The following is a 25,718-nucleotide window of genomic DNA, read 5'->3' as shown; positions in this document are numbered from 1 at the left end:
CAGCGGCATGGATACTTATCTAATATTCTCCACCAGACTGGAAATGCTGTAAGCATCACCACAAGCTTTTTTAAGGGATGCTGTTTGTTTGTGTGTGTTCTTGCATGCACACATTGGTTTCAGTGTAAGTGCAGAGTTTTGACTACATTGTGTGTGTGTGTGTGTTTATGTGAGTGAATACATGCTGTCAGTCTGTTTTTCTGAGCCCAAACTTGCATCATTAGCGAGTCTATGACTGGCTGCCACAGCACGCTGGGCTGAAAACTGACAGCAAGGAGATGTACGGTTTGAAAACTGTTGTATTATTTCTTGCATGTTTTTATATTTGACAAGTTTGTATCTACATCAACTTCGATACAACTCAACTAGCAGAGATGATAGTGAAACACGGAGAAAAAAAACATCTGGCAACACCGTCACTTTTGTGTGCACACGGTCTTTAAACTGTGATTAAGAAGAAAAAATTATGCAGCAACACTGCAATCATTTTTCTTTATTTAATAAATAACAAGACCAAAAACACATTTCTTGAGTGGTATAAATGTTTTGATACATTACAAAGTCACATTTAATACTCATATTCATCAATTTACAAGCTTTGTCCACACTTACACTTTCAAATATGAGCAATATTTACATAACCTCTGCTAAATTACAGAGGAATGACCAGAGTTTAGAAATGCAACATCAGCAGTTTCAAGCTTGTTTATGCCTTTCAAAGATAATACACTTACCTCTAATGGAGACAAATGGCAAACTTAGACATGTTTAAGTTGCCTTAAAGAAATTGTCGGAATAAAAACCATTAAGGTTTGAATTAGTGCTTTTATGTTGGCCTAAACTTCAAAGCGAGTACGCAAAAGACAACACAGACCATAATTTGTAGTAAATGATTTTAAAAAATATATAAATAAATAATGGAATTATGCTCCAACACTATACTACACTAAGACGTTTTTGTGGCACTAGAACAAACTGGACATGGTTTTGGTGGGAACTACTTTACAAATTAGGAACCCTAAGAAACCTCTTTGCATAATTGGGATGTAAAGTAGATTTGTAGTAAAAGCTGGATTTTACGTTTTGCGTATGCCTCCATCTCTGAGACCTGGGCTCATATATATCAGAGACACGTCAGAGGAAAACACTTCTAAGTGGCAAACAGTTTTCAGAGCAGCTCATTTCTGGGGCTACTTTTAGGACTGAAAGTGAGAGCAGTTTATCCGCATTCCTAACCACTATCATCTCCACAAAAATGAACTCCAGGTGCCCTAAGTGGTCAGGAGTTGCTAGGAGAGAGTTCAGAGCGCCACATGTCCCGAGTCTGTGGGAGGACAAATGTGTCTATCACGTAATTACACCGTGCTGATTGAAACACACCGTTTGTGACAGATCTGTTGCCACAGAAATCATGGTCATTGCACTTAACAGCAAAGATGCAGCTTTTCAACAGCAGCGATTCGGGTTGATCACAACTGGCAGTTTTAGTCAGTTTTAATAATTCAAACCTTGATCGCTCTTGGTGCATCACACGTTTTATTTGTTTCCCAAGCTGCATTTATGCAGATCGCTATTTTCCTTGGATTTGTTGGAGGTATCGATTGCAAACACTTCAACGCATTTGCCCTCAAGCAATGGCGAACATTTATGTTAATCAAAAATGTCATCACAGCATTAAGTAGCCACTACATATGTTTTATAGAGAACACATAATTACATAGAAGTGTGTTGGTCTATAAAAAACTCAAATTTACCAGTTTAGTCAGTTTGGATTTAAGTCCAGTCCAGTAAAAAAACACATTTTCTAACCAGTACTACGTCCACCTTCTACTCCTTTCTGTATCAATAAAATGGTTTAGCATGGTTGCCAGTGAGTTGTAGAGGTGCTGGTAAACCAGGTTAGTGGTTTTCCCTATATTCAGAGTTAACTGAGGCACCTGTATGTGATGGGTGTGACAGTGCTGGTCTTCTAATTTATAGTGTGGCAAAAAAGCAAATGCAGAAAGCTGTATTTTCTAACCATGTTTTTCACTAAATAGGTTTGACATCACTAAGTATCATGTGCCTTTGATAACTATGTTTGGCTGCAGATTGTTGCTGACACTGTACACCCCCTGCTTAGGATCCTCAGCTATTATCAGCTCAAAGCTCAAAGACCTTGGCAGGTTTCTGTCTGTCTCTTTCTCCCTCAGCTTCACTTTCTAGTTTTTGTCAACTCAACTGTCCTGCTGCCAACCTTCTGTTCATCTCTTATCTGTCCTCCCACTGAGACTAACACTTTGTTGTCTTTCTCTTCATCTGTCTCTTTGCTCTCAACTTTTCTTACCTCTGCCTTTTCAATCTCCTTTTCAACCTGTATCTACAGTACTGCCATTCCTTTTGGTCTCATCACCTTTGTTGCCTTATTCCGGCGTACACCTTTCTCTTCATCATTCGCATGGCTTTTAAAAATTCCCTCCACCTTTGATCCTTCACTTCCCCACTTTCATTTCTTCTCCCTCTATATTACCACTTCTGTTCCTTCCCAGCACGCTATGTTCTTTAGGATGCAGCATTTTTCTACCTTTATCTCACCTGCTTAAGTGATTTGTGTGCTAAAATTTTGAGCAGCATCCAAACTCTAAGAACATTGAGTCCAGATGGCCTGTTCCAGTGCTCGGTATTCACCACTGTCCGCATGGAATATGCACATTTAATCACAATGGAGGTTATAACAGCATGCAGCACATAAAAAAAACAATTTCTACTTTACATCTGTTCTACACTTAAGAATACATAGGGAAGTGTCATGTAGGAATAGCAATATATTTTGACCCATATGTTCAACATTTTTTATGAAGTCATGTAAAATTACAACAGCTTTCTTCTCTCAGGGCTGTTACGATGTTTTTTTTATAAAAAGTAGTACTTGAAGATTAGTACCATACAGGCTGGGAAAACTAACTAAAAGTCAGTGAAGCGGGACAAAACTGGGAGAAGAACGTCACTGAGTAAAAATATGTGATGATATTTCTTAGAGCCTGTCCTAACCCAGACTATATTGAGAGCTGAGGTCTAAATTGCTTTGTCTGTGTTTCTCTCCAGGTCTTCTCTGACGTGCCCTCATTGCCTTAAGCAGAGCAACACCTTCGACCCATTTTTATGCATCTCCTTGCCAATCCCCCTGCGACAAACCAGGTAATGTATGACACAAAGCATATGCACTAGAACAAGTGTTTTAAATATTTCTACTGTACTCTGGGTTATTGCATAAATCTCCTGTAGGCCCCAGTGCATTTAGCCTAACCTGTTTAATTAAGGAAAAGCTTTCCTTCGCCTGCTGGGAGGTTGTAATTAATATTGGTGATATGATATAGATTTGATTAGCTAGTCTACGTAATATAGTAGTGATTTGCCTGATGGAGTAGGGAAAAAACATTTTCACCACATTATCACTGATGCACTTTAAAAGCCCACATTTCACAATAATATCCAACAAATACAGTGTATGACACAGACACATGTATGCACACATTTGCACAAACATGCAGCACACCCCATCTTTTGGCTGCAGCCATATGATAAATGTCGGCCATCAAAAGTCCCTGACAAGACACTTTCTGTTTCCATTTTTGAGTTTTGCAGAAGCTGCATGTCAGCAAGGTCCAACTGTAAGACAGAATGACATACGAGGAGACACAGCAAAAGGACGAGGGATAGGGATGTCTGAAGGACTTTTTCTTTTAATCTTGACAATAGAGATGCAAACAAAGAGAGATAATGCACAAATGGCAATCAATAAGATAGATAAGATAGAAAACATTTTGCAGCTCTAGTGAAACTTTGTGTCAGCAATCAGTTCAGTTCAGTTAGCGTTGTAACTAAATGCCCTACACACCCATTGTAAACCCATACGGCTGATTTTAATCATTGTACCTGCTCAGGACCATGTGGGTGTTAAATGCAGCTGGGTTATTAACATGTTCAGGACTTTGCTTCACTTTACAAATGACACTTTTGTTGTTGCCAATGGTAGAATGGAGTTTTGTGTGTGCAGGGACCTGGTCTTGGTCCCATGTTTCCTCCTTTATCTCTCTGCCAGTTTACGCGGTCGGGCTATAAAACATCTAAATAATGAAATCAACAAATACCAGTTGAGTTTGCATTGCTTTCAATATCACAATTTGCACACATTCACTGCCCAGTGGATGCTTCCATCGTCAAAGATGCAGACTCTGCTTCTCTGCGTCCTCTAACCCCAAGCACAGTTTTACAGCGCCACTTCTGTGACACAGTGTGGCAAAGTTAGAAATCTATTCAGATTCTGTGTAGGCTCACTGCTGGACCCACCCTGACCCAATAGACACACATCTATACACACACACACACACACACACACACACACACACACACAAACACACACACACACACACACCGTCCGGCTGCAGCAGTATCCCAGCAGAATGCATGATAAGTCTGAGCCCTTCAGAGACCCAGCAGGGTCTGGCTGGCAGCATGACACTTAGGCCTGGGTACTGTAGATAATGCTAGTATATGGCTGAGAGAGAAAGATGGCAGTACCAGACTGTGCAAGGCAACCTTGCACAGTCGGTCCCAGCATAACTTTAACCAGAGCAATGTCTATTTCGAAGTCCTACAGCTTGCTTGTTGGTTGGTTGCAGCTGTTCAGTGATTCATTCAGTAATGTGAATTAAATGACTTAGTCCAAAAGACCAATTTTGTGTGGTCTTCTAGGTGGGCATCCCAACCCACCTAGCCATCCAAGCTTATTGAGTACTTGATTTCACCTAGTTTCTCACTTTGTAAATGTGGAAGTTTTTGGGTGAACAGGATCTTATTACAGTAAATGTAGGTCAAATATTTAAACTGATTTTTAACAATGTTTGAAAAGATCTGTTTTCATAATCATGCACTGTACATGATGTTAAAATTCATAAGTTGTATCTGCGATTTGGTAAAGCCAGATGCACTGTTACCCAACAAACACACATGCTGAAACGTTCCAATGTAATATATATAATCATAAGAATTTTTCAGGTTTAATTCTACCCTACTGTACTCATGTTGTAAAATCACATTGCCAGATGCCGAGTCTACAGTAGTAATTACACTGGACTTTTTGTGCTCTCTCTCTGTCTCTCACTCTCTCTGTCTCCGTCTCTTGCTGTCTCTGTCGCCGTCTCTCGCTCTCGTGCTATCTCGCTTTCTCTGTCATCTCTCTCTCTCTTTGTCTGTCTCTCTCTCTCTCTCTCGCTCTGTTTCTCTGTCTGTCGCTCTCTCTGTGTCTCTATCTCTGTCGCTCTCTCTCTCTCGCTCTGTCTCTGTCTCCCTCTTTCTCTCTCTCTGACTCTGTCTCTATCTCTGTCGCTCTCTCTTGCTCTGTCTCCCTCTTTCTCTCTCTCTGACTCTGTCTCTATCTCTGTCGCTCTCTCTCGCTCTGTCTCTGTCTCCCTCTTTCTCTCTCTCTGACTCTGTCTCTATCTCTGTCGCTCTCTCTCTCTCGCTCTGTCTCTGTTTCGCTCTCTCTCTCTTTTTCTGTCTCTGTCTCCCTCTCTCTCTCTCTCTCGCAATACAAAATCTGTTAGCTAGGTAAATTTCCCTTTTAAGTATCATTTGCGTTTCTGTGAATTTTCTGCTAGGATTTAGTTTGGGTATTTTATCAACATGACCAGAGTCCCAGCAGAGTGATACAGCCTCGGAAATAAGACGTCATTAGTGCAGCAACATCCATTGGTTGTCCCTCTCACCTGTGCAATGTGGGCTGTGTTTGGCACATAAATACACAATGCTCATTCCAAGGTCAGAAGACACAGATCATTATAATCAGTAGTTGGAGGCGCTTTCACTTACACCCTCACACCCTCAAAATAATATGTACCACAGGTAACAACCAGCAAAGCCAAGTCATTGACAAAATCCTTTAGCAAAGGCTGCTCTAGCTTATTAATAGTGTTGCCTATGCTTGAGGCTCATGTTCATGGAACGGACTAAAGTTTGAATTAGCAACTCAACAGTGGCCAACAGCAATGTGAAGTACACATGATTACTAGCAATTGATTGTGTAAATGAAACAGTTGTAGTGCTATGGTATCTGAAACCTTTTGTGTGTAAGCTTCAAAATCTTTTTTTAATAACTATTTTTAATATTTTACAGCTAAAAATTTTTTTTGTGCTTTATGTTGGAACATATGAGAGGTTGCTGCTTAATAGCGACTATCGTACCTAAAACCAGCAGGGACCCAGGGATCTGCCACAAACCCTCCTTCTAAGAAGACACATTAATTTGCTGTCATCCTGCACCTCTCATCCCGTTTAATTTCACATCTCTGTCTCATCTCAGTGGAACTTACAACATAGCCAAAACAGCTGCTCAGATCCTCTGATCTCTGTCCTGTCAGCCTCCCCACTGCTAACACATTACTCACCTGAATAATGCATGATGGGAAACAGGAAGTAGGGGTGTCAGTGATTACACCGTATTCATCCTTTGGGATGGGGGGTGAAGGGGTGACCTTACTCTGCCTCCTGCTCTGTCTCTTCCTTTATTTTCTTCTTTCTGCACCCCATGCTATCCTGTCTGTTCTCTCATCGTCTCATTGTGAATGTCATCTTTTTCTTTTTCTCCATCATTTCCATTTCTGCATCCCCTACAGGACATGTTCAAATTCCAGTAAATCACACGTCCCTGCACAGCAGCTTCCTGCGGGACAATCACCAATGTGCTTTTTTCGAACAGCGTGTCCAGTCACGCATAAATCTGCACACATACACCAGAGAGAAATGAAACACTTACAAGGCAACACCTGAAAAAAAATCCTTTCAGATAACTATTAAATCGGAAAGAGAAAAATCGAATGGTTTATGCTGATTGAATTTTATTTTGTATAACACTGTTGTCAGAGGAAATCTTCTCCCCTCATCTATCAGACACTAACATCTCAACTGTTTAGCAAATGAAACTCATCAAAACTCAGTGAAGCTCTTCTTTTAAATAACTGACACGATTTCCATTGGCTCTAGTGTCCCTGAATTCTACGCATTAATCCTGTCCTTTGTGGTTATACATCTCTTTGCACTGTATGTATTTGACGCCTGGTGTGTGTGTGTTTGTGTGTGTGTGTGTGTCTGCACACCAATATCAAAAAAACTCCATATGAAGGCTGTGTTTGGAATCTATAGTAATGTAAACATTGAAGATCCGAATTCCAAAGCCATTTGGCACTTTGCTCTAGCATGCCATCTGTCTTCTGCTGTCAGTTTTCCTACCCTTCCCTCTTTTATTTGAACACATTTACTCATAAACAGTTTCACCCCTTGCTCCCCTCCTTCTTCTCCTCCCTCTGTCTGTCCCACAGGCCGATGTGTGTGACGCTGGTGTTCAGTATGAAGGGTCAGAGGTATCTGCGGGTGGGGCTGGCCGTACCTCTCCTTGGTTCCCTGTCCTGCCTGAGAGCCATGGTGGCAGAGGAGGGCAACATTTCCCCAGACCAGGTACAATTATACTCACGTTACCCCCACTTTCAGCATATTTCCAAATTACACCTGTAGCCAGTGAAACACAATTTGAATAGTTTGAAAACTAAGAAGAATACTTTTACTTCAACCAGGACATAGCTCTAAATGACCTGGCAGATGTTTAAAACACATTATTTTAATGTTCTCTGTTTAATGTTCATGGAAGTTGTTTAGACAGGAATTTTGCGTAGATTGCTGCATGTCGCGGCGGCTGTTACACAGCAAGGTAGAACAGTTGTCCACCAATCTCGCAGTTGTTGGTTCAATCCCCGGCTCCTCCAGTTACATGTCAATGTGTCCTTGAGCAAGACACTGAACCCCAACTTAGTTGCTCCCGGTGAGTGTTGGCTGCATAGCAACTCCTCCATCAGTGTATGAGTGTCTGATTGTGAATGCGAATGAAAAGCAGTGTAAAGCACTTTGTGTGCCAATGGGTAGAAAAGCGCTAAATAAGCGCAGACCATTTACCGTGTCTATGCTCATGCACTTGGCAAACAATAACTTTAAATAAATAAATAAACTATTATAAAAACATATACTCAACAAAAAATGTTTCCAGAATTATCTGTATAATTTAACAGCTGACTGTGTGTACACAGTTAGTTTCAACAAGAGAACGGACAAAAAGTTTTGGAAGTAGTGTGTGTAGCCATCCTTCTCCTGACCTACAAAAGATGATGAATGTAAGCCTGGCTTCACTGCAGCAAAAGAGCAGCAAAGTCTCATGAGATGAAAAATACCCCTTTTTAGGATGCAGATTTCTTTTCTAAAACTAAAGGTGAAAATGTTTTTAGAAAATTTATGGGATAAGGATCTATGTGTAAAGACACAGCAGCAGACAGAGGTGGAGCTGATTTTAACCACTTTGTACTGACAGGTGGTTAATTCATATTAAAACTTTTTAATTTATTAGTTAATTACATTTTTATAAGAAATTTAATCTGCAAAGCACTGGAGTAAATGACTGAACATGGTCTGGGGAAAAAGTGGCAGAACAGGAAACAGAGATACAGTGAACAAAAATGAGGAAGGAGACTGTAAAGACAGATAAAAAACATAAACCTCAAATGAAAAATGGATTAGTAGTCCTTTTAGCTAAATTACATAAAATATTTTAGAAAAGGATGCTTTTAGAATTCATTCTTCCACAGTTCCCTGTTAAATAGTTTTATAGAATAGCAGAAGATTAGTCAAATAATTTCAGTTTTCCCGGTTTCCTCATGATGAGGAAGTTAATTTAAATCCACAATGTGAGATTTTTTTGTCAAGCTATTGCTTCTCCTACACACCCACACTCCACCCACGCACATGTTGTCACTCACTTTAGTGATTCAGGACTGTGTGCAAGACTACAGACTTAAAGAGCAGTTATTATTTATAATGGGAAAGCTCACAACTTTATCCCTCTCGTTGATTCTGCTTTCTCTGCTTTCAGTTGACCAAAAGGAAGTGGTCAGATACACCTGGATGCCAATTCTTATATTGTACATATACTCATAAATGTCACCTCTGCCTGTTGGGTGGCCAGACAGTGCTGTTCAATGTCCTCGTCATACATATATGAGTCCCCTCCTACTTGGTTAAGTCTAAATCTAAAAATAAAGAAAATGGCAGAACAGACGTTTCGTTTTCTGCCTTTTATCGCTACATGTATTTGTATTTTGCAAATTACTTGACAAGTCATCATAAAATGTGTTCGTTTTAGTTTCAAGATGCCATGGCTACTAACCACAGTGTGTTTTACTCAGTTAGACTTGAAGTCATGTGTGATTTACAGAAAGTCAGCTTGTATCTCAGTTTAAAAGGGTTGTTGCTATGGTAGCATGCAGTTTAATGTGGAAATTTGGATTGTATGTAATAGGCATAGAGTAAAATACAGATAAACCATTCTCAGTCTGCAGTTCAGATGCTTACATGCACATAATAACAGTGTGATGCATGACCCTTTTACTTAATCCAATTTTTCACTTTCACTCTTATGGCTTTTAAGCTCTTGGTTTAAACATAAAAGTAGGAAATACACTACTCTAAAGTCTAAATTATTAAGATATTCTTGCATATGTTAGTGTCATGATTTTTCATCTCTCTGTTTAAAAGTTTTGCTCTCTGTGCTTATTTTAGACATTTTTTGCACAGTGTTTTATGTGATTTATTTCTGTATTCAAAGTAGGGAAACTTTACGGTTTGCTTTGATATCTTTGAACTAATTATCTTTGATATATTTGATATCTTTAAACTAAATGCATTGAATTTGAATTCTTCTCTCATTTTCTTCATTATTATTCTTTCATCATCAGGATCAGGATAAACACTTTCAGTAGTTTGGAATTCCTGATTTTCCCTTTTGGGAAGATTTGGTTTGCAGGAAAAGGATGAAAAAAAAAATCTGCTCTGCTGTATTGCTTGTTGTACAAAGGTTCACCGTGTCTTCTTTCTACAGGTCATCCTATCAGAGTTGTACACTACTGGGTTCCAGCGTTCTTTCTCAGATGATGACGACCTGACGGCAATTGCTGATAGTGACGTCATCTACGCCTTCCAGGCCCCTTCCCTCTACAATCGAAGAGGCTCTGCATTGCACTCAGGTAGCCATGGCAACAGGATGTCCATCAAAAACACTGCTGACACTAACTTCCCACGCTGACTTGGCAATTTTGTTCATTTCACATTTTTTCCTTGTGTGCCTCCTTCTGTCCTCCTGGCTGTTATTAATACAGATTTACAGTTAGACTTGTAGCTGTTTTTCACTTAGAGTGAGCCCTTATGTTTCATTAACCACAGTGTTTGTCACAGGCAGTGTGCTTTGTAGTCATTTTCAATTTACTCTGCTTCTTTATGCATGATTGCATCCAAACAAATCAAATTAAATGCCACATCTGGATGCATCACACTATCCAAAATTAAAAAGTTTACTTGAAAAACATCTCATCTGAATAACCTCTCACTAATAATTTTTTATTTTTTTGCATTTAACACACTGAAAAAAACACATTGGAGCGAAAAAGCCTTCTTTAAGAATGTTCCTCAGGCTTTATCTGTACTTTAAGCAAAACAACTTCAGGGTAAGGTTAAGTTAAAAAACAAATTAGTAGAAGAAGAATTGTCACGAGAATAAGGGTTTACAGACTTTGCTTTGTATAGTTAGGTGCACTTTTAATCAGATTAATTAAAACAGCATCTCATTTCAATTCTGTACATTCTGTATGTCATAGCTAATGAATTAGTATAAAGTTTAAGAGGAAATTTACCAAGATGGTTACAAGTGCTCAGACATATTTGTGGGGTTAATGAGATGCAGGCCATTATTAAATCCATGCTGTAAATAGATAGCAGTCAAGCTGTGAAGTTAAACAAAGTGATATTTGTTTTTATCACTAAGGCAGCTTTTGTGAACGCTTTTTTCTTTGCACTCCACTCAGTGCTGTTTTTCAGCAGCACTTCTACTTGTTGAGGAAGAGAAGGGGGGCAGTAGCTCTTGCAAGTAATTCTGTTGCGGTCGTGTCACTTTTCCCAAATAAATCCACAAGTCCCACAACCATTACCTCAACAGATTGAGCCATAATGCCACTGTAAGTTGGAGTTCAATAATAGCAGTCTCTGTGGGTTACACAAGTTACTTTCCTTTCAACCAACCTACTCCAAGAGTGGTGGGTAGTTGTTACCCCTGAAAGAAAATGACAACAATAATTCACTTCTGTGCTCAGTGTGCTCATGAAAAATTAGGACTATTCACTTTCTCAACAGGATGCTTTCCTTTTGTCACCCAGACATACACAGTAACAATACGTTTTCTGTCACAGTCACACTCTTATCCTAACAAACATGCATGGGCGAAAACACACACACATACACACATCCACTGTGTTATTCAAGCAGCTAATGAATCAATTAGAATTACACAAGAGAGTCTTATAAATACATAAGCCTTTAAGAGAAACTTTGCACAGAACACACACACACAAACTCTTAATAAATTCCACTCAAGTGCTCACCAGCAAATGCAGCTTCCATTTTTGGGAGCAATTGGATAAATATGATAAATGGTCCCTACCTCAGAATAATTCATAAGGTCACAGCAGACCAGATTTCATCATATCATAACTTCATTCAGTGGCATTTGTCATATTGTATAAAGTGTAGCATGTAAATTTACACACCCATTCCTGCTGAGACCCAGCGTGGGATTGTGAGGATAAATGATGGTATATTGTAGTACTTTCTGCATAATTACTTTTCAAGTAAACAGCATTTAGATTTGTATATCACATGGAACATGATTAAAAATAGTGCTTAGAAAACTCAAACCATAGTGGAAAACGATCCTTACATGCATTTTGATTTCGATTAGATTTGACTGTTCAGTTTTCTGTGCATAAAGACTCATCCCATTACATTTGACAAGACTCTTATTGGTGATTTATTACTACTTAAGCAAACTTAAATCTCCAGCTATCAGTGTTGTGAACTAAAACAAACAAAAATATCAACATGGGAAAGAGCCAAATTGACTTGGCCATGGTTACTCTGCCGATTAAAGAGGACATCACTTTACCAATAATCAGGTAGAAAATAGTGAGATATACACTTAGTGTGTTTTCACACTTCCCAGATTAGTTGTTTCTGTGAACTACAGTCGCTCGACTTGGTCCTAATCACATATGTCACATCACGTTACGGAATTCTTAGACTTTACAACCCTTCAGCCACAACATTACTATTATCTATCATAAAATATAGTTTGTTTTTTAGCTTTTCAGAGAAAAAGCAAAGTCTGACACTGTGATTGATGACTGTATAGAAAGCCTACCGTATATGACCAGCAATATAATGAAAAACGCTGACACACATGACAACCTCCTCCAAAGGCTGGAATTTGATGACGATGTGAATTAGGTTTCCATTTTTGTTTGTTCACTTTATTTTCAATTATTGCTTTTGTGTGTTATGTATTTATATGCATGTTTTTTCATCTTTAATGTGGTCATTTGGCTGCAAACCTGGCTTTCAGTCTAATCTTCATATTTTGACTAAATCTGACTTATGAAAATGATTGAGTTATGAAATGTAGGTTATAATATTAGATTGGGATCTGTTTTCTTCAGACTGTAGCTGCAGTAGAACATATTGTCAGCCCTGAAAGCACACAACTATAAGGTTTATAGAGCCAACAGGAAAAAATAGTGATAGAGGACAGAGGCAGTTTAATTTGTGATTTGCTGACCTGTCAAAGAAAAAATCGTGGGATGAGATGAGAAGATGGCTCATTTATCTTCGGTAATCAATCCTTTTTTAAATGAAAGTCAAATGTTCATAAAATTGGATTTTTGTTACAGTTCCAATTGTAAAAAAGAATATATAATTTTGAAGTTTAAGTGAGTTGGTGGAGAGGTGATGCCATAGAGCTGTATACCTTTATGAAATGGCGGTAAAAGTTGGTGAACCCCAAGCACATTTGCAGTTGTCGCCGTGACTACTCTGACATGGTGGACACGATCAGTCTCACATCAGGGGAAAATTTATATATTACCAAGATATACAAACACGTATTTGTTCAGCATATCTCCCAACACATTATTGACTAGATTCTGGAATATAGCTGGGGCATTGTTCAGCCCAAAGGGCATGACCAGGTATTCATAATGACCTGCTGGCATATTGAACACAATTTTCAATTCGTCGCCCCCCTTGAGTCTCACCGGGTAATAAGCGTTGCACAAGTCAAGTTTGGTGTAGCTGACTCATCCTTGAAGGAGCTCGAAGGCTGAAGAAATTAGTGGGAGTGGATACCTAAATGGTAAATGGCCCCTGATATAGAGCTTTTATCCATAGCGCTTTACAGTGTTGATTCCCATTCACACACACACTCACACACTGATTCCAGTGATCCACCTGTCCCACCAGGAGCAACTTGGGGTTCAACAAGTAGCTGGGGCCAGGGATCTAACCACTGACACAGTGACTCTGTAGTCCGTGGACGGTTGCCTTACCAACTGAGCTACAGCCACCTCTGTTCTTAACTGTAATCTGGTTGAGGCCTCGCTAATCAATAAACAAACAGTCTTAGACCACTATCCTTTTTACCCACAAAGAAAAATCCAGCTCCATCTGGTGAGGATGATGGGCAGATGATCCCAGCAGCTAACGACTCAGTTATGTATTTTTGCATGGCCTAATGTTTAGGGTTGGATGATGATTATAGGCAGCCTCTGGGGGGGCATGGTGCCCAGCAACAGGTCAATGGTGCAGTCATATGGTTTATGAGGGGGCAATAAAGTAACAAGTAGACTTGTTGAAGACTTACTTGAGATCATGATACTGTGAGGGCACCTTGGAGAGGTCAGGGTAATCTGTGTCTGGATCCGAGAATGCAACAATGGTGGTAACAACCCAGAATCCTGCCTTCAACAGTCAACATGTGGATTATAAAGTTCCAACAGGGGAATGCTGAAGACTAGATGATGAAGAGGTGAGTCAATGACGTGAAAAACAGGGTCTTCTAAATGTCAATAGGCAGGGGAAGTGGCTTGATCCTGAACTGGAATCTATGTAGCTGAACATTGAGTGAGTGGACCTGGAGTTGCATTTGCAGTGGGTTGAGTTGAAGTTTGAGATGAAGAGCTAATTGTCTATTAGGTTTGTGTCAGCCCCAGAGTCATTGAGAGCAGCCAAGGGAACTTGGCATGCAGCAGTACCAATCAAAACTTAGGTTAGGGAGCATAAGTCAGAAAACAATGATTGATTCAGTAGTATCCTCCCTCCCCCCACGTAGGTGATACGTTTGCTGGACAGGAGGAAACTTTATGACCTGATGCACCGCAGTAAAAACACTGACCCATCTTGAATTGTCTTATTCTTTCCTTGGGAGAGATGCGAGAACGGCCATGTTGCATGGGCTCTATTGAATGGCTAGGAAGGGGTATTGATACAAGGACGGTGGCGCGAATAGACTGGGTCTTTAGTGGTTACATTGTACTGTAAGGAATGGGTTTCAAGGTTGGAACCAAGAACACACCAGACAGAGGCGCTCAATTTTAGAAATTTTATTAAAAGAGAAGATAGTTGGATGAACAGGATGAAGATGTAGTAGACCCTCCGACTCATTAGGTGGTGCTGTACTCCGGTCTAAGAGTAAATAAGTGAGTAACTCAGCAATGACTTGCAAGTATAGAATGAATAAGACTTATTCAAGTGAATGAGAAGGAGAGCAGAGTCTGGAGATGGAGGTGGTCATGGTAAAAGAAATCCTGTACTGTTTTGATGATGACTGACTGATGTAGCTTGGAACAGTTGTGGGGAATTGTCTAGGGAACGATGGAGTGGTCTGGATCCGTAGTACAGAGCAGCCCTGGTGGTGAGTAAGTGAGTCACAGTGATGTTGAATAGCCAATTCAATTCAACTTTATTTACATAGTGCCAATTTACAACAAAGTCATCTCAAGGCACTTTACAGAATAAAGTCCAGACTACACAAGTATGTAGAAGCAACCCAACAAATCCCCCTTGAGCAAGCCCTAGGCAGTGGAGAGGAAAAACTCCCTTTAATGGAAGAAACCTCCAGCAGAGCCAGGCTCAGGGTGGGCGGCCATCTGCCTTGACTGGTTGGGGTGAGTAGAAAGTGAAGGGAGAAAAGAAAAGAGCAACAACACAATATCCAATCCCTATTGTGACAAGATTAGCAAAAACACAAGGTGAGATTAGTCCTTTAACTCTGAGTTTCCTTAAAATCTGTTACATTAACTTGATTCAGAACATGGACAGTACATGAAAATCCTCCATTGGTATTAACTTGATTCCTTACTGGAACAGTCCTTAGCACTTGATTAAATCCACAATGAAAAACCTGAGCACATGGTGAACGCTCGTCCAAACTCCACATTATTATCACTTTGGTTAAACATCTGCCTGACGTGATCAAACAAAATGTGGTTAAAAGTTCCTCCTTAGATCAACATAGTAACGAAGGTCCGTGGTAATCTTAATTCCTTTTGTGTAGGTGGCAATACTCATTGTCCTTATTGTCATACATTAGTTGGCAACAGAGAAACTCAAGAGAGAGCAATCACTCACAGAACCAAAACGGCAAGTGGAGTCAGGTCATAAACTTTGTCATCAGAACTGTGGATGGATGAACTTGATTGCTGGAAAGTCATGGTGAGAATGCAGACAATCTGGCGGCTTGGTAAGGGAACTGAGTCGGTGTATAAATCAGAGAGCCAGTGAAACTGATTACCGGTGATTAGCGAAGCGGTGTGAACATAAAGGGACCAAACAGGAAGTGACTGAAAAATAGTAGCATGATGGGGGGAATAAGCATGATGGGGGGAATAAGCATGATGGGGGGAAGAAAAGTTAGCGATCCTGCCACAATAATGAGGTTTTCCACTTACAGGAAATGACAGCAAGAGATCCCATAATGTAAACCAATGAAGAATCAACAACACAGGTAATTTCCCATAACTAGGGCCATAAATCTCTGTAAAGCTGCACAAAAAAAAGACCTTGTACACAATAGAAGATCAGGTAATTATAGCATGCTGTCTTGATGTTCACTCACTGGTCTTCTAAGTAAAGGCTGGGACAGGTCTCACATGGGAAATGAAGAGGTCGGGCAAGATTTAATTTGTGGATTGTGGCAGCGGCATGTATCGAAGAAAGCCAAAGAGGCCAAAACAGTGAATGATGGAGAGTTTGTGTGTGTTGTTACTGTGGTAAAAAGTGATTATTTCCTGGGTAAAGCAGTAAAAAAAGGATCTCTCACTAGAGATCAGGGGTATTGACTATAAAAGGATGTACATTCTGAGAGAACCAGTAGAGACCTGTTTTCACTTTTTATAATGTGGCTCTGGGTTGTTTAGCAGGTTGTTCGAGTGTCCAGGTAATGTTACAGTCAACGACAGAACTCATTTCCATCAACTCACTAATGGCTGTGTGAGGTAGGGAATCACATTACTCAGAGGTGTTTATCTAGGTAGTCACATCCTTCAGTCAGCTACTTACTGTCCAATGCTACATCTGCCTTTGTGTATACACACACACACTTCATTTATGCGATCAGGAGGATACATAAATGAACCCAAGCTCAGGCAAAGATGTCACACATGCAAATTGAGCAGTGCAAAGTGCACATCCTGTGCAGTACCATTAAGACGATCATGGACCATATAAAGTAAATTTGGCGGAGAACTATTCCAGGAACATTCACAGGGGGACTCTTGCCCCTCCTTTAAGTTTCATCATTTAAAATAACCTGAAGAGAGTGAAGGCAGAAAGAAATTTAGCTCGTCTACAACCGATGCTCTGATCACCACGAGTGGCTCTGGAATGTGTTCTCAAGTCATCTGGGAAATAACAACAACACTTAACTGAGCTGCCTTATTATGAACAACGCAAATGGTGCAGAAAAGCCTGTGAAAATGCCAACTTGAAAGCTTCTTCTGACCACATGCTTATTAAAACTCAACCTATACATTACAGTGTAACTTGCAACTTAATTTAAATGACAGGATCAGCAGGACAGAGGACACTGAAGTTTAGGGATACGTCTTCTCATGGTTTATCATGTCTTTTTATGGTTGTTTTGGCATATGACCTCTTCTGCTATCTATTATTTTTGTCCCAGGCTTCCCATTTAAAAAGCTGGTTTTCTAACCATTTGATCACGAGACTATGTCGGAGGTTTTGCACATTTGTGGCTCCTACAGAAATGCTCAGCATGTTTACCATTGGTATGCTGCCTATTCACAGAATATAACAGAAATAAAATGTGGAGCGTAGTGGTTGGGGAATTTGCGTGGGGTACTTGCTAGACCAATATTGCAGACATGATGAAATTAAGTGTAAAATACCCTGAGCAATTTCAGTGTTTGCAAATTTGGAACTCTTATACGTTGTTTCTCTAACCATGTGAACCCAGCAGAGGTACTGTGGATACTGTTCACATTGTTATCGTGCCTTCTTACTGCATAGATATTGCTGTATATATCCAAGCGATAGCAGAGCAAGTAAGGTATGAAGAAAAACATGAGAAGAAGGAAATGGGCAGAATCAGGTGTCTTTAGTTGGCTGTCCACTGCCCCCCTAATCTATCATTTTGCTGTTGGCAGAAAGCTCAGGTGCTTTGCTCTTATCAAGGGCATTTGTGGTCAGATTGCTGTTTGCTGCCAAGACCTCTGATTCATCCAGGTCTAAGTACACGGCCCCCTTTGTATTTTTAGCCAGGTGTGCGGACCTCACTGACATAGGTCACTCTGTTGGTCCTGAACTGCTTGGGTCAGTTCTATGTGGCCTATTTCCTCTTATGTGGAGGTTTTTGTTAACACAGTAATGCTAATTTTACACATCAGCAAGGAACAGACTTTTGGAAAATAAGACATCAATTTTGAAAGATTTTTGCCTCTGGTACAACAGCGAAATACGATTATCTACTTAAACAAAGGCTGTGTGTGTTCCTGCAAAGAAATGAGACCGTCGAGCACAGTTTTTAGTGATGCAGGCCCTCATCATTTATAGATATCAACAGTGTCACAGTGGGACTTTCCTTGCTGTGTTATCTTAAACATGTTCTTATTCAATAGCTCCAAGTTAGCAGATACTTATCTTACAATTTTCACGAGAATAAAAATGTCATTTAGTGTGAAGCTAATTTGCAAAAGCTGTCTGTTTGAAAGCTCACCGTAGTCGACTATTTTCATGTAAAATATAAGAATATATTTGCAATGTAGTGTACTTTGACCTCCAAAGCAAAACGTGTTCCCATCGTCATCCCATTTTCATCCCACATATCCAAAACAAAAAACCCAAAACCCTCAATAATTACAATTATGACTTTTGTTTCTAATTTCATTTCCTGACTGCATCTATAAAGCTGAGGTCTGATTCATCCCAAATGATCAGATAGTGAAGAGTTGGGGAGAAAGGAAAGAAATAGATTGTGGCAATGATAAATAGAGTGCCAGGGACAAAGAGGGAGAGGAGAGTGCCGGAGGAGGTGTAGTGTCTTCTTCAGGGCTGAGCTGTTTAATTAACGTTATACTCACAACATCCATTCTCGAGTGGTTTCTGTTTCTTTTCTTGCTTCTATTTTGCTACAGTACATTCCCCCTTTTTGTATGTCTCGTTCTTTCTTTCTTCACCACCTCAGTTCCACTGTTTATCTTTTAATTAAAAATAGCAGATTACACTCAGAACCCCTCAGTACCTATCACTTTGTCACAATAACAACAACAAATGGTTCACTTTTACACAAAATGATCCTGAAACCAACAAATTTATGAGCAGGCACACGGTAAAATGCGCTGCCTCTCTTACCTCTTGGCCTCTGAGTTAAGTCATGTCGTCTCTGTATGTTTTTTATTCACTTTGGAAATTGCCTTTTGAAACTTTCCTTTCATCCAGGGAGCACTCCTCGTCTCACTCTTACAGTACACTCTTCCGTTTCTATCCACTTTGGTCCCCTTTCTCTCTCACTCCCCCTTTGTCTTTTTCCATCCCGCTAACACCTCCCTCTGTCTGTGGTGCTCCTCTGTGCATCTCAGGGAAGAAGGGAAGAGGAGGTGAGAATGAGAGTCTGGCAGGAGGTTCTCCCAGCACACTCAGGCATGTGGGCGAAATGGCACAGCTTGCAATGCACGACATTACTTTTTGGTTCAATGTTGTACATGCCTGTATAGACATTCTATTAACATTTTATAATGAACCTCAAACCTGCTTGCACGATGTTCTTACTCAAATGCATCTGCGGCAACATGCAATATTTCAATAGTCTCCCCTCCAATATTGTGATATTGCTGAGATCCAGAGCACAGGTACGTAGGCTAAATGCAGGCATAAAAGGCAGCTAGGTGCAGTGAATTGAGTGTAATAGAAATAACAATGACTATCAGGTACACAGAAAGGGATACAGAGGCAAATATAGATCAATGGCAAGAATGAGAATTTAATATTGGGATGCGTTTACGTGATTATCCACATTGTTTTACTAACTTAAACCATGATCTGGAACATAATTCTGGTGGTACTTCATTCTATTCACCCCAGAATGTGGTGTCAAAACTAATTCCTCAGAATTTAAATCAAGGATGTGCTATGACAGACAGAATAACCCAAATAACCCTAATAACAATCTTTTTAATCTTTTATATCACCTGAAATACTGAGTAGGTAGTGTTCACCTTGGCCAGCTTCATGCAAAAGGTAATTTATAAGTGCTTTGTTAATTGGCTACCGGGATAATGGTTGTGTACAGTGCACTGTTTGCTGCTTTATTGTTAAACCTTTCCAGTGAAAAAATGAGAGTAAACGGGGAGGAAAAAAGGAGAGTTGAAAATGGGGAGAGAAGGAGGTAAGAGATGAATTGGTCATCTAAAGGCCAGGCAATGTGCAGAAAATGTCACGTCGAGTTGTTCCTGTCTGCAACAAAAGGAGCATGTCTCCATGTGGCTTTGAAGCAAACATTAGTCACATTCATTGCTTTAACACAATGTTTTATCAGCCCAAACTTTAATTTCATATAGATATTATCACTTAACTAAAATGTAATTTTACTTGAACTTTCCAAAAAATAGTGGCTTTATAGGTTTCTGTCTCTGAATCAAAGATAAGTCTTCACATCTTCTTTCACATCTTACTTCCTCGGTGTGTTGACACAGTTGTGTGCATCTTAGTTCTAATAATCATGGTTTTCTGGAGGCATTAGTATCTATATCTAAGCCTAACTTCTGTTTATGGTAGGTTGTGTGTGTGTGTCCGTGCGTGTGTGCGTGTGTGTGTGTGTGTGTGTGTGTGTGTGTGTGTGTTTGTGGCTGATGTTTGAAGGTGGCAGTGATTAATTGCATGGTAGGGATCGAACAAGCATTGTTTAATTAAATCCTCTGATAATGTCAAAGTTTATGTTTCCTGAGAGACAAGAGGTTGGACCTTCTGTACCCCTTTGAGCTATTACCCATCATTAATCACAGCGGCATGTGTCTAAGTGTATGTGTTGTGGTTGATGTAATTCTTTTTACAGCTCCTCGGGGTAAAAAAGAAGGGCAAATCTAGTAAGAAAGACATTTTCTGAAAATGGTTTTAGAATCATAGTGTAAACACATCACATTCGAGGTTACTCTTTTCCTTGCACTGTCTCATTTCAACACCCAAAGCTGTTTGTTGTTCTGATGTATTTCAGTCTGGCCCCCCAGCTTGATTGAATAAGCTTTAAAAGTGAGTAACACTTTTGAACACTCATGAACACTTCTCTCCTCCTCCTGCTCTGTTCAGGGTATCACCACAGCCTCCCTTCCTCTCCTTACACATCCACTGCTGGATCTGACGGTCAGAGGTTACCTCCATCTGGCACCCTTTCCTCTGAATACCTGAACCAGGGTGGCTCTACAAAGCTCCTCCTCCTCATCTGCAATACAGCAGGATCTGGCCAGCAAGCTGTCAGGTGAACTGCAAGCTCCCACATTAGTTTTTACCACTGTTGGATTAGTTATTTATTTATCTGTTGGAGCTGCATGTTGTGAACTGCTTTTGTTAAGCAGACAGTAGTGGAATCAGTGAACTGGGAGTATGTTTCTTATGTGACATTTGACGATGTGTCCTTTGAAATTTGTCTTATTGTGTTTTAGAGCTTGTCTAAGTGAAGCAGAAGACACTCTTACTGCTCCACATTGTCTAGTCATAAATAGAATAAATTGTTTACTCTTTTCTTCTCATATGATCACAAGCTGTCTCAGTGTCACCATCTAACCTCCTTCTGCTTCGACCTGTTTGCAGCATTAGGTGCACAGATTTCCCAGACTAGGCTAGTTTTATTTAGCCTATAAAGCTCCTGGTCAGCTGTAGCTGAATGCTGACAGCATCAAAACTTGAAACTGAATCGAACAATGTGTTCAAATCTGAATATTTCACCTATAAAAATTCAAAAGTTTTGAGTAAGTTAAACATATATAACTTATAATTTAAATGATCTGAAGCATGGGTTGGACACGTCATTAGGGTGCACACTGAATGTGCAGGGTCAGTTAGTTAGTGCTGGTTTTTAGAGGCACACTCATGACGCACACATTATGTTCTTTATCCCAGTGGTGCTTTGTCAGGATTTCAGTGTTGCAAGGACTGCAACTAATTGTTGTTGACTGAATTTGAGGCACTGAACCATCCGGAGCCCATTATGAGACAGCATGGCCTTTGTAATACAGAGAATTATTCTAATGGAGGTATTCAGTTGGCCAAGGGCAGACTGGAGGAAAGTGACTGTTTATGATTGTAGCAGTTCTGGAAGAAATCTTTTAATACTAAGTGGCTTTTAGTGTACAAAGACAAACCTTCCAAAGTCAAAGTCCAACCTATTGACCCAAAGAATGGATTTATTTTCAGTCATCACATGCCCTATAGCTCTTAGCAGGACAGGAGTGATACTCAGCAGGAGTTCTGTGTCTCTGCTTATACTTGTGTAAATTGTGTGGATGGTGGTTTAGATAGGGCCAGATAACAGGCACTTTCAATGGCCTGATAATGTCAGGATCTGACATTTAAGAAATTATCCGTTCTTATGCCACTGTTGCAAATCTCTGAATTTGTCTGTTAAGCCACCTGTCCCCAAAAAGAACATGGTACATAGCTACTTTGTTGACATTTCAAAACCAGTGTGTGTGATTCCAATTACGCTGCAACATGCTTCGGCTTTTCGGAGGAAAGTTTCCACATCATGTTGGAAACTGGCTTCAGAGCTTTTCTTCTACTAAGCCCCAGTCAGCGTTCTAGTTGATCCCAAAATTTGTGTGATGGGTATGTGCAGGCAACGAGGTCCTCGTTAAAGCAGGAAAGATCATTCTCCGAACTGTTGCTGTTGCTGTTACTGTTACTGAAGTTGGAGACACATTGTAGTTTTAATTCTCATTGTGTACTTAGCGCACAAACTGTTTCATAATGAGGCATCAATGATATACAGACTTGTGTCTCCACATAAAAAATATAACATTGTAAAACCAGTTAGGGACACAAGGGACAGACAGTGAAAATTTGATGCACATGACACACGACAGAGTTTGATACATTTGGTGGAGAGACGACAAAGTGTGTATATAATGAAATAGTGCAATAAAGTTTTGCAGTAGGCCTTGCCGAATTAATTTCTGATAAATTGATTAGAAAAGCAAAATCTTGCCTGTCTGGTCTCCTGTGATTCTTTTTGACCTAAGAATAACCTAGCTTCATGCTGAATGAACTTTTGTATAACTAGGGTTTTTTTTTTTTGTGGTAAACTGTTTAATATGTCTCCTGGCCTGTCTCAGGTTTGGACCTCCATTTCTCGTGCGTGAGGACAGGAGCGTCTCGTGGGACCAGCTGCAGCAGAGCATTCTCAGCAAGCTCTATTATCTGATGCTGAATGGATCTCAGGCTCAGGTAATGCCTGCACCCTCAATAACCAGTACATGTCGCCCACTCTAGTCTGTGAAGGTTTCAGCTCACAGGGTTCTGGACCTTACTGACTCCTGCACACCAGATTAAAATAGCAGTGCAGAGCAGGGATTAGATTTTTTTGAGAAGAATGAGAATTTATTTATTTGTAATAAGGTTGGGTTTTGTGTTTGAATTAAATTATTTCTGTTGTCAGATTTTAAACTACAGTAAGTCTGAATCTTAAGGTTTAACCAAATGTACTGTAATTATAGGTTTAACTCTTAAAAGTGGTTTGATCATTTTATCTACTTGTTAAAACTTAAAACACATTTTTTTTTCATTTGAATGCAGTGTGCTTCTGTACTATTTTAATTTATTCCAAACTCACTTCATTTGCTGCTTCTTTAACTACAACTCCTGAACCATGCTAATCATGCATTTCTACATAAAGCTTTCAAAAACACAGGAAAAGGATTTTATTCAGCTGCAAAAATACTTATGTAGTCATCCTGATCAACAATCAAAAACTTTCTCATTTCCATCCTTTTCTGGCTGTGGATGGTTGTGCTGTATGCTGAAGTGCTTATGTCCTTCATTAGTTCATACAAGAATTTGAATTTGATAAACGCATGTGTAAACTACAAAAAACTGTTGTGGTAAAACTGTAATGGTTTTAGGTGCTGAGGATAAATTCAATTATGCCACCGCCCACTCAAACCACTAACCCAAACCCTTTTTCTTTCCTTTCTTTGTAGAAGAAAGTTCATATTTTAAAAAGGGAAATAAATAGAAAAAGCTGATTTAAAAATTTCTAGTATAATTTTTTTCTACTGTAACTGTGCTATTGCCGATACGGCGGACACATCATTGCTACATACTTCAGTTGAGATTTGCACAAGACATCATCCTGTGATCCTGTCATTGTTTTGTAGACAGGCACTCTTGCATGTTAAAATCCACCTCTACCTTCTCTTTTGCTCAGTATGTCCTGAAAGCTTTGAGGATGATCCCTGACAAGCACTCTGCTTCGGCTCTGTCTGCTTCGCCATGCACATGTCTAGTGATCTGTGCACCCTTCACTACAGCTCTGTATGGAGCTGCACTCTCCAAAACACAGACATATACAGGCACTCATGCAAACACTATCCCACTGCTGTTGGCTGAGTTGCCATGGGCAACGCCATGGTGACAGGCAATATTTGAGGTGGCCTTATCCACAGCAAGCAGCTGTAAGCTTTACAATAAAACAAGAGGAGGAAGAACAGAAATGTTAGCCTGGTATTTACTGATCACTATCTCTGTTTCTTAGTTACCTCCCCAAAGCCTGTCTGACCAGATACAAACTTGTTAAAACATCCCATGCCCCCTCTCCCTTTCCGTCTTAAACATAACACTCACCAGCTTCCTTTGGTCATAGACTGAAGAGTATTTTTATCTAAAAAGGGCACTCATATCCCAGGGCTGCAGGGATTAAATTTTTGCTGATGTTTTTATGTTTCACTTGTCTTTAAAAAAAAGAAACACTTAAAAAAAAATGGCTGTAGCCAGCTTTAAAGTAGCTCATTGTTATCACTGAATAATATATGCACCTATATCAGTTCTGTTTATGCTCTTCTGTCATGTGATAAGCAATTTGTGAATGCTTTGTTTGCTGCCATTCATTGGATCTTTCCTGTGGCTTTTAATATGAGATGTTGTGGTGACACCCAGAGGATTGGTAAGCAGGATGCAACTGTGGCTCAGGGCATGAAACAACAATGTAAAAAAATAGGTGTTACAGTCTTGGGTCTCAAAAGTCAACCATCATGTTCTGGTAAAAGAAGAACATCACAAAATAAACATGTTAGTGTAAATGCATTGGCTTGTTTGGCAAGAGCTGTATGTGCAATGTGCCAAGTAATTTTAGAATCTGATGGAAAATGCCTAAATTAGGATGAGAGCTGAGACAAGTTATTATGTTGCTGTTTGTTTTTTGTCAGAAGTAAATGCTCAGTTTATAATTGTAATGTTTTAAAGAATTTTAATATTTTCTGTTTTTTTAACTCAAGTGTTACATGTTAGTCGTGACAATAAGCAGTGATTCTGTACCATTTAATAATAAAAACATTTCCTTCAAGAAATTAGTCAAAAAGAAAAAAAAACCACGGTGCACTTACTTAATTTTAAATGGAATTGGCTCAGAGAAAGGACACCCATCCCCCAAGGTAAATTAAATACCATGCTGAAGAAGGTTGTGGATGCGTAACTCTCCACAGTATATTCAAAAACTGTATGAAACTCTGAGTGATCACTCAGAAGCCGAAAGCCCATTAATGTTCAATAGACAGGTAAGGCTACCTTATGTATGCTCCCCCAGACCTTTAAAACTGAAAAGACGGACTGTGTGTTTTGCATTTGCTGCATTAACTGGTACATGGTTAACTTCTATATTTGTAGCACTTTTTATCCAAAGATCTTTACGATCGTTGTTTTACATTCACCTATTTACTCACTCACTCCCTCACACACACACAAACACAAACACAAACACACACACACATACACACAGAGAGAGAGAGAGAGAGAACCAATGACCCTTTGGTTCATGGACAACTGCTCTATCAACTAAGCTAAAGCTGCATTAGGATTTTATTAACCCACTACTTTATTTCCTTTATGCTTGGTTGCAGTTCCTGTTCTCTAGGTCTGACCTGCTCAGACTCAACACATAAGTCCTGTTTTTTGGTTCTCTGCTCTATAATAACTCAGCCTTTTTGCCTTTGCTGCACAGACAGCAGAGGAGTTATTATCCATCTATGTGGAGGCGGAGGTGGGAA

General features: G+C 39.7%; 1 protein-coding gene across 1 annotated transcript in view; it reads left to right on the top strand.

Moving 5' to 3' along the window:
- usp43a (ubiquitin specific peptidase 43a) overlaps nucleotides 1–25,718 on the top strand; it is a 93,852-nt gene that overhangs the window by 44,282 nt on the left and 23,852 nt on the right. Inside the window, exons 4-8 of the mRNA XM_067497451.1 lie at nucleotides 3,085–3,177; nucleotides 7,356–7,491; nucleotides 9,956–10,100; nucleotides 20,773–20,941; nucleotides 22,794–22,905. Of these exons, the coding sequence (XP_067353552.1) occupies nucleotides 3,085–3,177; nucleotides 7,356–7,491; nucleotides 9,956–10,100; nucleotides 20,773–20,941; nucleotides 22,794–22,905 (655 nt within the window). The remainder of the gene's footprint in view (nucleotides 1–3,084; nucleotides 3,178–7,355; nucleotides 7,492–9,955; nucleotides 10,101–20,772; nucleotides 20,942–22,793; nucleotides 22,906–25,718) is intronic.

The sequence above is a fragment of the Channa argus genome, chromosome 3, assembly GCF_033026475.1.
Source record: "Channa argus isolate prfri chromosome 3, Channa argus male v1.0, whole genome shotgun sequence".
Classification (NCBI taxonomy): domain Eukaryota; kingdom Metazoa; phylum Chordata; class Actinopteri; order Anabantiformes; family Channidae; genus Channa; species Channa argus.
The sequence above is the reverse complement of the archived record's forward strand: the minus strand, read 5'-3'. Positions and strand labels throughout refer to the sequence as shown.